We start from the raw sequence: 16172 nt of genomic DNA, 5'->3' as shown, positions 1-16172 counted from the left end.
TAAGGCCAAGAACTCCAGCAAGCTCCAACATCACGAAGACATTGTGTAGTTGATGCATAAGTATGTGCATGTGTGGGCGCGTGGCACCCCTCGGGGCTCAGTCTCCTCTTAGGCCAAATTGATAGATAACTTTTTTTTTTTTTTTTTTTTTTGGTGGTACTGGGGTTCTTAGAAGCCCTTCTACCTCCAGACCTATTTTTACATTTTTATTGGAAACAGGATCTCCTAAGCCAGCGCACGCGGCTGGCTTCGAACCTGCGCGGTCCTCCTGTCTCTGCCTCCCAAGCGCGGGGATTACAAGCGTGCGCCACCACGCCTGGCGATAGATAACTTAATCATATGTAGTTGAATTATTTTATTAATCTTATTTGTTAAAAAGAAATTAAGAGGAAAATCTGAAGGAACTATAAGTTATTTTTGCTTGATTTTAATTTTTGTCCTATCATCCTTTTATTAGTGTGAATAGGAATAAACCAGTCAAAAACAAAAAAGAGGTCTGGGGTTATAACTCTGGTAGAGCATTTACTCAGCATGCACAGAGGTCCTAGACTTGATCCCTAGCACTGAAAAAAAGTGATAAAATAACAATAAGCCAATATAAAAAAAAAAGTTTTCTCTTGCTATTAAAATGATCGCTGAACTGTGCTGTGTATTTGTGTGTGTGGTGTAGTGTGTGTGTGTGTGTGTGTGTGTGTGTGTGTGTGTGTGTTACTGGGGATTGAACCCAGGGGTCATTCTACCTCTGAAGTACGCCTCCAGCTCTGTTTTATTTTTTTATTGTGAAACAGGGCCTCACTAGTTTGCTGAAAGTCTCACTGAGGTATTGAGCCTGTCTTTGGGTTTGTCATCCTCCTGTCTCAGCCTCCCAGGTACGAGGATTACAGGGTAATGCCCCCACTCCTAGCTTGAACGGTGCTTTTAAACATATCTGCTTCATATATATCAAAAGATCAGATTTAGAATGCAGAATATCAGCAGAAAGTAGTATGATATCCTATATATTTTTTGTTTTGTTATTTATTTATTTATTTATTTATTTATTTATTTATTTATTTATTTATTTTGCAGTCCTGGGGATTGAACCCAGAGGCATTCTACTTCTGAGCTACACCTTCAGCCCTATTTTTTTATTCTTTGTCTTGAAACAGGGTCTCACTAAGTTCAGAGGGCCTCACTAAGTAGCTGAGGCTCAAACCTGTGATCCTCCTGTCTCAGCCTCCCAAGTACTAGGATACAAGCATGCACCACCACACCGGCTTGATATCCTATATTTGTAAATGAAAGTTCACCTGTAGCCAGGTGAACTTTTTATTTTGAGATACTTTTAAAGTTAAAGACAATAGTAATTAAAATTGTATGTATAAGGAACTATTTGTTCCTAAAGCAGCCAAGGATCCTGCCCCCAGTCTTTTAGTAAAAGAAGCACATCTTGGTTGAGTTCATTTATAAACAGAGTCTGGCCTGTTTTTCTTGTTCTGTCCTTCTGTTACATGTGAAATTTCCTTTTTGGTCACCAGCAGAACAGGACACATCTTCTGGCAGTTATAAAAAAGGTTATGTTCACTGGTTTTAAATTCTTGGACTTGAATTTTTCTTTATACTTCCTAGCTAATTATTTTCTTCTGAGAAGAAAGTTGTTCCATCTGCCTCTTTCAAAGTGCAGAAACTTTCATGCAAACATTGGCAGATGTTATTTTTTAGCAGCATGAAGTTTAAGAGCAGTAAAACCTAGAGTTAAAAAAAAAAGTTGTAGTACTTAGAGGATTATATTGTGAAATAACAATAAGGAGTTTTTTATTTTTTATTTTTGCAGTATTGAGGATTGAACACAGGGGAATTCTTCCTCTGAGCTACATTCCCAGCCCTGATTTTTACTCTTTGTTTTGAAACAGGGTCTCACTGAGTTTCAGCTGAGAGCCTCACTAAGTAGCTGAGGCTGGCTGTGAACCTATGATTCTCCTGTCTCAGCTCCCAAGTACTGGGATTACAAGCATATGCCACTATGCCCAGCAACGATAAGGATTTTAAACTTGTTTCATATCTTACTTTACTTAAAACAGCTGGTTTAAAAATTTTATTTATTTTTGCAGTACTGGGGATGGAACCCAAGGACATTCTATCTCTGAGCTACACACCAGCCCTATTTTTTATTCTTTATTTTGAAGCAGGGCCTCACTAAATTGCCAAAGCTGACCTTGAATCTGTGATCTTCCTGTCTTAGCCACCTGTTGTATATTTTAATCTGTTCTTCCTACTTAATAATTCATTTAAACATTTGCTTATTATAATATTTTTAGATAATATATAACATTCAGTAGCTGTAAAATATTTCACTAGAAATTTGTACTGTTACTTGCTTGACAAATTCCTTTTCAACATTTTCATTATACCCATGTTTTGTCTTGATAAACAATGAGAGAATGGATATTCTTGGAACTAAGTCCATATACAGGCATGAGTTTTTCTTGGGATAGGTTCCTAGATGTAGAACTACAAAATAGAAATTGTTAAAATTTACAGGACTTAAAAAAAATGAATTGCCATAATGCTTTCTAGATATGCTGTAACTCTAAACGCTCACATTTGTGTAAGATGAGTGCCGGTTTCCCCATAATTTTATAATAATGACTGTTATCATTTATATGAGGTGCTTTTAGTAAAAAATTTTATGGGGCTAGCTGGGCATAGTGGTGTAGGCTTGTAATTCCAGTACTTGAGAGGCTGAGACAGGAAGATTGCAGGTTTGAGGACAGCGTCAGCAACTTAGTGAAGTCCTCTGTAACTCAGTGAGACCCTGTTTCAAAATAAAGAATAAAAAATAGGAGTCAGGTGTGGTGGTACACACTTGTAATCCCAGCATTTGGGAGGCTGAGACCAGAGGATTGTGGTCCATGGACAGCCCTAGCTACTTAGCAAGGCCCTCCACAACTTAGTGAGGCCCCGTTTGAAAATAAAGAATAATAAGAAAAAAAAAAATGAGAATGGTAGGTTGAATGCCCTTGGGTTCTATCCTTAAACTAACTAACTATCTCTCTCTCTCTCTCTCTCTCTCTCTCTCTCTCTCTCTCCACATACACACACACACACACACACACACACACACACACACACAAACACACACACAAAATAGGGCTGGGGGTGTAGCTCTGAGGTAGAATGTGTTCCATTCCCAGTACCACAAAAAATAAAATAGGGCTGGGTACGTAGCCTGGAGGTAGACGGTCTCTGGGTTACACCCCAGCACCATTAAAAAAAAAAATTTATGGGAAGGAAAATCTTTCAAAGCAGGATACTAGCATTATATAACTAATCACCTATGTTTTTATTATAGAACATTATTATTTTATTAAAAAATTTTAAACAAGCAGAGGCAGAGACAGGAGGATCACGCAGGTTTGAGGCCAGCCGTGCTGGCTTAAGAGACCCTGTTTCCACATAAAAAAAGTATAAAATAGGTCTGGGAATGTAGCCCATGTTAGTGTAGCCAGAGGTAGAAGGGCTTCCAGGAACCCCAGTACCACCAAAAAAAAAAAAAAAAAAAAATTTAAACAAGCTAGGTTTGGTAAACCATACTTGTAATTCAGTACTTGAGGGGCAGAGACAGGTTCAAGGCCAGTCTCAGCAATTTTTTTTTTTTTTTTTTGAGATATTAGGGGTGAAACCCAGGGGCATTCTTGAGCTATGCCCTCAGCACTATTTTTTATTCTTTATTTTGAAACGGTCTCACTAAGTTGCAGAGTGCCTCACTAAGTAGTTGAGGTTGTTTGCAAACTGCAATTCTCCTGTCTCAGCTTCCCAAATGCTGGGATTACAAGTGTGCGCCACCACTCCCAGCTACAAGACCCTATTTTATTTTATTTTAATTTTAATTTTTACTTTTGTGTTTCCTTTTCCTTTTTTTTTTGCAGTACTGGGGATGGAATCCAGGGGCATTCTACCTTCAAGCTATGCCCTCAGCCCTATATTTTATTCTTTATTTTGAAACAGGGTCTCACTGAATTGCAAAGGGCCTCACTAAGTAGCTGAGGCTGTCCTAGAACCATGATCCATCCTTCTATCTCACCCTCTCAAATGCTGGGATTACAAGTATGCACCACCACACTCAGCTAAGACCCTATTTTAAAAAAACAAAAAGTAAAATAGGGATAGGAGTGTATTTTAGGGGTAGAATGTTCCTGGATTCAATCCCAGTATCCTCCACAACACACACACTCAAAAACATTAAACATGTCTGGCATTGATTTTGTTATAAAGTATAGATTGCAGATGCAATTTTATTGTTTATAATTATGTGTCAGGATTAAAGTGAATAATCTATATTTTTTTTTTTGTGTGTGTGTGTGTGTGTGGTACTGGGGGTGGAACCCAAGGGCTTTCTACCTCCGGGCTATACTCCCACGGGCTATACTCCCAGACCTATTTTATACTTTATTTGGAAACAAGGTCTCACTAAATTGCTGAGAGCCTCACTGAGTAGCTGAGGCTTGCTTCGAACCTGGGCGATCCTCCTGTCTCAGCCTCCCAAGCGCGGGGATTACAAGCATGTGCCACCACGCCCCGCTAATAATTTATATTTTTCTATGGCCTTGGAATATTGTTTTAATTATTAACATTTTGTTACAAACCTTTCTGTTTTAGATCTTTATGTCCTGGTAATGGGGATTGAAACTCAAGGGAATTCTACCTCTGAATCACACTCCCAGCCCTATTTTATTTTGCTTTGTTTTATTTTGCTTTATTTCATTTTTGTCATACTAGAGATTGAATTTAACAACATTTTACCTCTTAGCTATACCCCCAGCCCTATTTTCATTGGAAGCAGGGTCTCACTAAGTTGTCGTAGATCTCACCATGAACATCACTAAATTGCTGAGGCTGGCTGTGAACCTGGGATCCTTTTGTCTCAGCTTCCCAAGTACTGGGATTACAGGCACGTGCCACTGAGCCTGGTGGAGATCTTTTTTTTTTTTTTTTTTTTTTTGGCGGGTCTGGGGATGGAACCCAGAGGCATTTGACCTCCGAGCTATACCCCCTGCCCAATTTTTTATTCTTTATTTTGAAACAGGGTCTCACTGAGTTGCAGAGGGCCTCACTAAGTAGCTGAGGCTGTCTGAGAACCTCAATCCTCAGGTCTCAGCCTCCTGGATGCTGGGATTACAAGCGTGCGCCACCATGCCCGGCTCTAGATCTTCCTTTTATATGTGTGATATTTTCTTTTCCTTTACCGATGCTATTCTTTAAAATTTCTATTCTCACATATTTATTCTCTCATGTGAATTTTAGAATACTTTTTCATGTTCTTTTTTTTTTTTTTTTTTTTTCTTTGTGGTACTGGCGGTGGAACCCAGAGGCTTTCTACCTCCGGGCTATACTCCCAGACCTATTTTTTAATTTTATTTGGAAACAGGGTCTCACTAAGTTGCTGAGAGCCTTACTAAGTAGCTGAGGCTGGCTTTGAACCTGTGCGATCCTCCTGCCTCAGCCTCCCAAGTGCAGGGATTACAAGCGTGCGCCACCACGCCCAGCCTTTTTCATGTTCTGTAACAGAAAATTATATTGAGGAGCTAGGTGTGGTGGTGCATACTTATAATCCGACCTGCCCAGGAAGGTGAGGTGGGAGGATCACTAGTTTGAGGCCAGCCTGAACAATTTTGTGAGACCCTGTCTCAAACTAAAATTTGAGGATATAGCTCAGTGGTAGAGCTCTTGCCTAGTATGCAGGAGGCCCTGGTTTTAATTTCTAGTACTTAAATTATTTTGGGATTTTGATCAAAATTATTTTAAATTTATAGATTAATTTGGGGGCAAATTTATGTCTTTGCATTATTGTCTTCTCATCTAGAAATATGGAATAATTTTTGCTTTATTTATTTATTTGTTATTTTTTGCAGTACTGGGGATTGAACCCAAGGGCACTCTACCTTTGAGCTACTTCCTCAGCCCCGGATCTTGCCCTTAGATAAATTCTTTTCTTTCCTGTGTATTCACTATTTTAGTAGTGAGTCTTCATCTTTTCTGCACTGTAGTCACAGGTTAAGAGAATTAAAAGAATTTAACATTGTTCTTGTTCGCATTTAGGTTGGAGGTTAAGATTTCTGTTGATTCTGACTATTTTACACTTTTTATCTTTGACTGACAGCTGCCATGCAGAGAAAACCCAAATCATATTCTTCTTCTTTAATGGATCAGATTCCTATCAAATTCCTTATTCGACAGGCTCAAGGTCTGCAGCAGGAGTTGGGAGGTATTTCTTCATTTTGATTTTTCTTCTGAAGTTTAATGTTAAGAAACATATTACTGTTTATACCATCAGGTGTGTGTAATAGGTGCTCAGTGTTAAAAATTCAAGCAATTCGAGCCGGGTGTGGTGGCGCACGCTTGTAATCCCCGTGCATGGGAGGCGGAGACAGGAGAATCGAGCTGGTTTGAAGCCAGTCTCTCTCTGGCTTAAGAGACCCTGTTTCCAAATAAAGTATAAAATAGGTCTGGGAGTGTAGCCCTGAGTCACTAGAATTCACTGGTTGTTTTCTCTAGTGATCGTATGCTGACTGGGAGGTGCTCCCTACTGCCACCAGCGTCATGAGAGGGTCTTATCAAATATTCAAAGTACAGTTACTACTGAATGCATATGCTTTTACACCATGTACACCATGGTTGATACACAAAGCCCCCCCCCCCAAGTACTGGGGACAGAACCCAGGGACACTGTACCTCCAATATACACCCCCAGGCCTATTTTTTTTAGTCTTTTTATTTTTGAAACAGTGTTCACTGAGTTGCAAAGGGCCTTGCTAAGTAGCTGAGGCTGTCTGCAAACCCAGATCCTCCGGTCTCAGCCTCCTGAACGCTGGGATTACAAGAGTGCGCCGCCACTCCCAGTAGAAATAGTTTTTTAAATTTATGAATGATATTATATTCTGCCTCTTCTGAGGATTTTCCTCCCCTTGGAGCCTTGGACATCTTCTCATAGCAATATATGTAGTTCTACTTTACCTTTACTGTTTGTAATTGTTTCATAATATTCCATAGCATGTTAATTTGTGTATAATAATTTAACTTTACATATTGTCAAGTAGAAATGTAGTGTTTTTAGAAATTAGATTTTTTTTTTCTTTTTGTGGTACTGGGGAGTGAACCCAGGGGCACTCTATCTTTGAACTACATTCCCAGCCCCTTTTTTTTTTTTAATTTTGAGACAGGATCTCACAGAGTTGCTGAGAGTCATTTTTATATTGCTCTGGCTAGTCTTGAGCCTCCTGTCTCAGCCTCTCAAGTACTGGGATTACAGGCATGCACTACCATGCTCAGTTTTTTAGACACTTTTTATGTTTGTGGAATTTTTTTTCTTGCACATTGTAATTTTTTTCTTTTGTTGTGATTTACTTCAAGAAGAAACAAGCCTATATTGGTCATCCTTAAACAGATATCTGTACATATTTACTTATATCTTTTTATAATTTATCTTCAAAGCAGTGGTACTATATTTGGAAGTATTTGGCAATTAAACATTTTATTTATTTATTTTAGTACTGGATTCTAAACCTAGGGGCATTCTACTTCCAATTACATCTCAGCCCAATTTTATTTTTTTTTCTGGCTAAATCAATGAGGCTGCCCTTGAGTCTATGATCCTCCTGTCTCAGTTTTCCAAGTACTGGGATTATAGGTGTGTACCACTACACCTGTCTTATTTATTTTTTGGTAATTAGGATTGAATCCAGGCATATTTTACATCTGAGCTACCTCCTCCTCAGGTCTTTTTATTTTTTTTTTTAAAACAGGGTATATTCCTGAGATAAATTGCTGGTTCTGGCCTAGAACCTGAAATTCTCCTATTTTAGTCTCCTAGGTACTGGGATTAGGCTTGTGCCACTGGGTCCACCTTTAACATGTTTTATTGAAAAGAGTGTGAAATAGCCGGACGTGGTGGCATACACTTGTCATCCCAGCATTTGGGAGGAAAAGGAAAGTTTTATTAAACTGCCATTGTTAGGTATTCAAAGAAGGCAACTTTAATTTTACCCATTTATAGCAGTGGTTCTTAGTGGAGTTGAAGCCTGTTGGAATTTCTTAGCCTTTTTCAGAGTTTATATCATCTTCCCTGCCTTCATCTCCACCTAGCTCTCAACTCTTGATCCATTGCTGTGTCAAACAACTTTTTCTTATGTTGGGTTGAGATAGAAGGAAGCTTGAGAACTCTGACATTCTGTTCCTAACTTACTGTATCAGATGACTTAGGGATTTTTATTTAAGCAGATTTCTCTGGCTCTAACCACTGTTTAGATTTTTTTTTTTTTCCAGTATTGGAGATGAAACCCAGGGGCATTGTACCTCTGAGCTACACTCCCAGCCCTAATTTTTAGTCTTTTTGTTTTTTTGAAACAGGATCTCACTGAGTTACAAAGGGTAGCCTTGCTAAGTAGCTGAGGTTGTTGGGTATCCGCTTCCCAAATGCTGGGATTCTAAGCAGCATCACCACGCCCAGCTTTGTTCAGATGTTTTTTTTTTTTTTTTTTTTTTTGGTGGTACTGGGGTTCTTGGAAACCCTTCTACTTCCGGGCTACACTCCCAGACCTATTTTATACTTTTTATTTGGAAACAGGGTTTCTTAAGCCAGACAGACTGACTTCAAACCAGTGTGATCCTCCTGTCTCCACCTCCCAAGTGCGAGGATTACAAGCGTGCGTCACCACTCCTGGCTCAGATGTTCTTCACTGGTGGTGTGCACCTTCACATGCAGGTTCCCAGGCTCCATTCTGGAGTTGCTGCTGGCGTCTAGTGGAGATGCTTGCTTTGCACAGGAAGATGATCCCATGCTGGAGATACTAACGATGCTCTCATCATTCGGAGAATACTGCCTGACAGCATGGCATTCCCCTCTGGGCTGTTTGTTTGCTGAAAATGAAGAGATAGAAAGCTCTGGCTTTTGAGAATGGAGAATCTAATTGACTTGCTGTTAATTTTCAAGGGTTGCATTCAGCTTTACTACGTCTCCTTGCAACTAACTACCCACATTTGTGCATCGTGGATGATTGGATCTGTGAAGAAGAAATCACAGGGACTGATGCTCTGTTAAGGCGAATGCTCTTGACAAATAATGCCAAAAACCATTCTCCTAAACAACTGCAAGAAGGTACCGTAAATAGATTCTCTTCTTACCCTTTTAGTAGCCTAAGGAGATGCTAGGTTAATGGAAATCATGATCATGCAGAATTTTCCTGAGGATATGAGTTTTAGTGAGCATATTTACTTATTTTTCTGTGTGTGTGTGTGTGTGTGTGTGTGTGTGTGTGTGTGTGTGTGTGTGTGTGTGAGATGCTGGGAATTGAACCCAGGGCATTTTGCCTCTGAGGTATTCTCCCAGCCCTATTTTATTTTTTATTTTGAAACATGGTCTCACTAAGTTGCAGAGGGCCTTGATAAATTGGTGTCCTCGAACCTGTGATCCTCCTGTCTCAGCTTCCCAAGTACTGGGATTACAGAATTGTGCTACCACACCTGGCTGGTGACCATATTATATATTATTTATTTTTTATTTTTTGAGGTACTAGAGATTGAGTCCAAGGGCTTATACCTCTGAGCTATATCCTCAGTTCTATTTTTTATTATGATTTATTTTGAAACTGGGTCTCACTGAGTTGCAGAGGGCTTCACTAATGAGCTGAGGCTGGCCACGAACTGCGATCCTCCTGTTTCAGCCTCCCGAATGCTGGGATTACAAGCATGTGCCACCACACCCAGCTTGGTGACCATATTTTAAGTAATACTTTTTTTTTTTTGGTGGTATTGGGGGTGGAACCAAGGGGCTTTCTACCTGTGGGCTATACTCCCAGACCTATTTTATATTTTATTTGGAAACAGGGTCTCACTAAGTTGCTGAGAGCCTCACTTAGTAGCTGAGGCTGGCTTTGAACCTTTGCGATCCTCCTGTCTCAGCCTCCCAAGAATGGGGATTACAAGTGTGTGCCACCACACCCGGCTTAAGTAATACATTTTAAGGAGTTTTAGCTTTTTTTTCTGAAATGCTTGTATCTTTTTAATTTTTTACCCCAGCGCTGGAGATCAAAATTATCTCCTTTTGTGTTTTTCCTCATATCCTCTGTTCTATCACTAAAAAGGTGGTGTGGTTTTAGAAATAAATTCTAAGATATAAAGCAATATGCTTACTGTTGATGGATAATATTGTGGACCAGCACTGTTAAGTAGAAAAATTTTGAGCTCCATGTGTAAATTTTCTAGAAGCCCTACTAAAAAGTAGAAAGAAATAGGTACAATTTATTTTGTATGCTTATTAGTCTTTTGAATAATTTGCACAGTCACTGCAAGGCAGAGTCACTGCAGAGTCTCAGCTCCCTTTCGCCAGCACCAGCAGTGGCCTTTGCCAGCCCCCTGGCTTTCTTCTTGCAATTCTTCCATTCCTTTTGCTGACTTCTTAAGATCTTTCTTTCTCATGTAGGCCATGTTTTGTAAGTCTATATTTGGGTTCATTTTTCCTTGCCTAATCTGAAGATTTGTAAGTTATGTGAAAGCCATTTGTCTTGCTTTCACTAATATGGTTTCTGAGTCCAAATTCAAACATGACCTCTAGTTGGTCTTGTAATTTCTGAATTTCTGCTTTGGGTACTGAGGCTTTCCTAGGGTAGAGGATATCGATAACCATGTTTTCTTTGGTCATGAACTTCCTGGACCAGATAGTTACTTAGATAGTATAATGATAGGGGCCATTCCTCAGGAAGCCAGAGAGAAAAAGCAGCAAAATGTTTTTTTTTTTTTTTTTTTTTTTGGTAGTACTGGAGTTCCTGGAAGCCCTTCTACCTCTCAGATCTATTTTTTACATTTTTATTTGGAAACAGGGTCTTCTAAGCCAGCGCCGCTGGCTTCGAACCTGCGCGATCCTCCTGTCTCTGCCTCCCAAGCGCGGGGATTACAAGCGTGCGCCACCACGCCCGGCTAGCAAAATGATTTTAATAGTTGCTTTATTTAACCAAATAACGCAATATATTATTTAATGATGTAATCAGTGTAAAAATTATTGAGATTTTTTTTTTGCTCACATTAAGTTTTTCGCTTAATCACAACCTTGATTTGGACTAGCTACATTTTAGATGCTTAACAGCCAGATGTTGTTAGTGACTATGATATTGGAGAGCACAGTTCAAGATATTTTTTAGTAATAGCAATCCACTGGATGTTTCTACCCTATCAGGGGGCCACCTGGAGGAAATGTCAAGGACTTTGTACCTTCTAATAACTACCATAAGCAGTACTTCAGCTTATTTTCCTACATAAGTACTGCTTCCTTCCTTCCTTCCTTCCTTCCTTCCTTCCTTCCTTCCTTTCTTCTATGGTACTAGGGATGGAACCCAGGGGTCCTCTACCTTTGGGCTACACTTCCAGACCTATTTTATATTTTATTTGGAAACAGGGTCTCTTAAGCCAGCTGAGGCTGGCTTCGAACCTGTGTGATAAGTACTGCTTTTAATTTTAAACATTTATTTTCTTGCTTGCTTGCTTATGTATGTGTATGAGAGGTTGAACTGGTGCTCTACCACTGAGCTCCATCCACAGCCTTTTTTTCTTTTTTCTTTTTGCAGGTCTGGGGATGGAACCCAGGGCATTCTACCTCCGAGCTACACCCCCAGCCCTATTTTTTATTCTTTATTTTGAAACAGGGTCTCACTAAGTTGTAGGGGCCTCACTAAATAGCTGAGGCTGTCCATGAATCATGATCCTCGTGATTTGATCAGGAGGTCTCAGCCTCCTGAATGCTGGGATTACAAGTGTGTGCCACCATGCCCGGATAGCCCTTTTAATTTTTTATTTTGAAACAGGGGTCTTGCTAAGTTACCTAGGCTTGCCTCAAAATTGTGATATTCCTGCCTCAGTCTTCTGAGTTGCTGGGATGACAGGTTGTGTGGCACTATGCCTGACTCTGACCTGCTTTTAAAATTAGTCTGAGCCAGGCGTGGTGGCGCACGCTTGTAACCCCCTCACACAGGAGGCGGAGACAGGAGGATCGCGCAGGTTCAAAGCCAACCTCGCTGGCTTAAGAGACCCTGTTTCCAAATAAAAATCTAAAAAAAATAGGTCTGGGAGTGTAGCCCAGAAGTAGAAAGGTTTCCAGGAACCACAGTACCACTAAAACAAATTAATAATAATAAAATTAGTCTGAAGCTGGCTATGGTGGTGCACACCTATAATCCCAAATTTAGGAGGCTAAGACAGGAGGATGACAAACTCAAAGACAGCCTCAGCAATATCTCAGTACTAACAAGCAACCTAGCAAGACCTTGTTTCAAAAATAAAAAATAAAAATGGGGTTAGGGAGCTGGGTGTGGTGGCGCATGCTTGTAATCCCAGCATTCGGGAGGCTGAGACAGGAGGATCGTGGTTCGCGGACAGCCGCAGCTAGTTAGTGAGGCCCTCTGCAACTCAGTGAAACCCGGTTTCAAAATAAAGAATAAAAAAAAAAAAAAAATAGGGCAGGGGGTGTAGATTGGAGGTCGAATGCCCCTGGCTTCCACCCCCAGACCCACAAAAAAACTGGGGGGGTGGTTAGGGATGTGGCTTGGAAGTAGAATGCTCCTGGATTTAATCCCTAGTAGCATATACCAAACAAACAAACAAACAAACAACAAACAAACGTATGTCTGAAATACCCAAGAAAGTGAGATTTTCTTTCAGTCACTAATATGATCTTTTTTATGAGATTTTTTGTTCTTTTTATTTATTTATTTTTTGGTACTGGGGATGGGACCTGGAGATCTATACCTCCAGACCTATTTTATATTTTATTTTGAAACAAGGTCTCACTAAGTTGCTGAGAGCCTACTAAGTTGCTGAGGCTGGCTTTGAACCTGTGCCATCCTCTTGTCTCAGCCTTCCAAGTACTGAGATTACAAGCATGTGCCACCATGCCTGGCTTATTATTCTTAATTTTTCTTTTTCAGTACTGGGGATGGGACCCAGGGGCATTCTACCTTCGAGCTATACCCCAACTCTATTTTATATTCTTTTTTTTGGTGGTACTGGGGTTCCTGGAAATGCTTCTACCTCCAGGCTACACTCCCAGACCTATTTTTTTTATATACTTTTTTTTTTTTATTATTATTTGGAAACAGGGTCTCTTAGGCAGTGCGGCTGGTCAGCCTTCCAAGTGTGGGGATTACAAGCATGTGCCACCACGATGGGTCTATTTTATATTCTTTATTTTGAAACAAGGTCTCACTGAGTTGCAAAGGGCCTCACTAAGTAGCTGATGCTATTTGTGAACCGTGATCCTCCTGTCTCAGCCTCCCAAATGCTGGGATTACAATAGTGCGCCTCCACACCCAGCCCAGCTTGTTGTTATTCTTTATGAAATAACTGCACTTACAAGAACTTTTTTTTTTTTTTTTTTTGCTGTACTGGAGATGGAACCCAGGGGCTTCCTACCTCAGAGCTACACCTCAGCCCCATATTTTATTCTTTATTTTGATACAGTGTTTCACTGAGTTGCAAAGGGCCTCACTAAATAGTAGCTGAGGCTGTCTGCAAACCGCAGTCCTTCTGTCTCAGCCTCCCAAATGCTGGGATTACATATATGTGCCACCATGGTTGGTGAACTTTTTTGAAGGTCCTTATTTTGGGATTATTCAAAACTACTTAAGTCTGAAATTTTTATTTTTTAGCAACTTTGTTTTCTTGGTTTGTTTGGCAGTTAAACCAAGAGAGCAGTATTATTTCCTACTTGTTAAACTTTCTGCTAAATTTCTTTTTAGCATTTTCAGCTGTCCCAGTAAGTCACACACAAGTGATGCAGATTATAGAACACTTGACTCTCCTCTCTGCCAGTGAGCTTATACCGTATGCAGAGGTGTTAACATCCAATATGAGCCAGTTGTTGAACTCAGGTGTTCCACGGAGAGTTCTTCAAACCGTCAACAAATTATGGATGCTTCTCAACACTGTGATGCCTAGAAGGTAAATTCAGGGTTTTGTTACATGCAATAGAGAATTGCTTAACAGTCACGATACACTATAATCCATACTTAATTGTTGAAAAAGATTTTCGGAAGACCACTTGTATCCATATTTGTTGAGTATATGATAATTCCTTTCTGAAGCTTATTAGAGAGTTGTTATGTCTTTAAGGAAAAGGATAAACCTTAAATAGAAACCTGTTTGCAATTTGAGAAAATTGTTTAAAACTGAGTTTATGTATAATTTACTTATTTGTGGTGTAAATCATTATAGTATCTTACATCATTGTAGACATTTTCAGTTTTAATTAAAATTATCTGATGAGGTTTTTAAAGTCCTGATCCCCAGGTTGTAACTCTGCCAGTTAAGTCAGAATGTCTGTGATGGAGTGAGGCGTTGATATATATATTTAAAGATTCCCGGGGAACTTCCGGGAAGATGGCGACCGAGAAAAGCGGGGCTTAAGAGTCCCGCTAACAACCAATCTCCATTACCACAAAAAGAGCGCCTTTCATAGCCAGAAAACACCATCACCAGAAAAACAAAAAAACCACCAGGCTCCAGAGAGAAAGCGGACTGAGAACAGAGCTCAGGGCCACAGAGGAGACACACGCGCCCGAGGACGCGGCAGCAGCGCCATACTGCCGGCGGCAGCGGCGAACTCAGCGGACGGCTACAGCAAGCCGAGGTGAGCCGATGCGGAACAGCCAGGCGGGATCTTTCGGCGCAGACAGCATTTAAAGCTCCCAGTGGCTGAGCTCAGCACACGCTGCAGCGATTCAGAGTGGAAATCAAAACCAGAGAAGAAAAAATACGCCAGCCTCATGGCCGAGGGCGTGGCAGAGGCGCCATATTGCCACCGGCGGCGGCAGCAGCAGTGAATTCACCGAGTCCAGTACAGCTACATCTACGTACTCAAGAACAGTGAGTCAAATTGCGGGCCACAGAGGAGAAATCCCAGTATTGTGCCTCCTGGGACTTGACCCAGTGAGGGAGTGGTGGTGGCAGAGATATCACACCATAGGAGAGCGTGCAACCTGGCACCCCCCATAGTCTAAAGCAGCCTCTATTGACTCCCTGGGTCGGAGACTCTGTGATACAACCCAGTAAAGGAGTAGTAGGGTCTGAGATAATACAGACTCGAGATCCAGAGCACCTTAAGTGAAGCCATAGTGACCTAAGGGAAGAACCCAGAGAAGGCACAAACCTCCGAAATCATGGGAAAGAGGAATAACACTGAAGTAATGAATGTGCACAACCCCACAACATCAGAACCTGATAAAACAGAAAATCAGAGATTTCTAGAAGATCAAATCAGGAAAATAACTGTAGAAATAATAGAGGTGCTTCGAAAAGAACTCAGAGAGAGCCAAAAAGAGATAAAGGATGCAATTAATGAAGTAAAGGCCTCAATTCAAAGCACAAACAACCGATTAGACCACATGGAGAACAGAATCTCGCTCTTAGAAGATGAGCAATCCAAAAATGAATGCATAGTTTCTAATCTAGAAAAAGATATCCAACAGCAGGAATCTGACATTGAAGAAATATGGGCCCATCTTAAGAGAGCTAACCTAAGAATAATTGGAATAGAGGAGGGAAAAGAAACTGATACCAAAGGGATCAACAATCTCTTCAAGGAAGTAATAGCAGAAAATTTTCCAAATATAGAGCAAGAGGTTGATACACAGATCCAGGAAACTTATAGAACTCCCTTTAGACAGGATCCGAGAAGAGGATCCCCACGCCATATAATTGTCAAAATGACCAATGTGGAAGCCAAGCAGAGAATCTTAAAGGCAACAAAAGCAAAGGGCCAAGTGACATTCAGAGGCAAACCAATTAGAATCACTCCAGACTTCCCAAACCAAGTCATGAGAGCCAGAAGGGCTTGGAGTAACATATTCCAAACTCTGAAAGAAAACAACTTCCAGCCAAAAATTTCCTATCCAGCAAAACTTTCTATCAAATTAGATGGAGAAATAAGAAGCTTCCATGACAAACAGAAACTAAAGGAATTTATGTCTTCAAAACCAGCGCTAGAGAAAATACTCAGAGATTAACTACAAAGAAGAAATAGGTAACACTCACCAGAACCAGAGAAACAAGAGTTTCCATCCAACAGACAACTAAGATTGGTTATCTGTGGAGATTCATTATTTGTTAGTCTTTTACCTATCTCTAAATTGTATTGTTTGCCTTTATTGTTG

General features: G+C 40.4%; 1 protein-coding gene across 1 annotated transcript in view; it reads left to right on the top strand.

Annotated features, from left to right (window-relative positions):
- INTS2 (integrator complex subunit 2) overlaps window positions 1-16172 on the top strand; it is a gene marked incomplete at both ends in the record, with an annotated part of 65617 nt that overhangs the window by 38881 nt on the left and 10564 nt on the right. Inside the window, 3 exons of the mRNA XM_080713197.1 lie at window positions 6140-6244; window positions 8969-9133; window positions 13761-13962. Of these exons, the coding sequence (XP_080569323.1) occupies window positions 6140-6244; window positions 8969-9133; window positions 13761-13962 (472 nt within the window). The remainder of the gene's footprint in view (window positions 1-6139; window positions 6245-8968; window positions 9134-13760; window positions 13963-16172) is intronic.

This window comes from Muscardinus avellanarius, assembly GCF_963383645.1.
Source record: "Muscardinus avellanarius genome assembly, chromosome: 16".
NCBI lineage: Eukaryota > Metazoa > Chordata > Mammalia > Rodentia > Gliridae > Muscardinus > Muscardinus avellanarius.
This window is presented reverse-complemented; position numbering and strand designations above follow the sequence as displayed.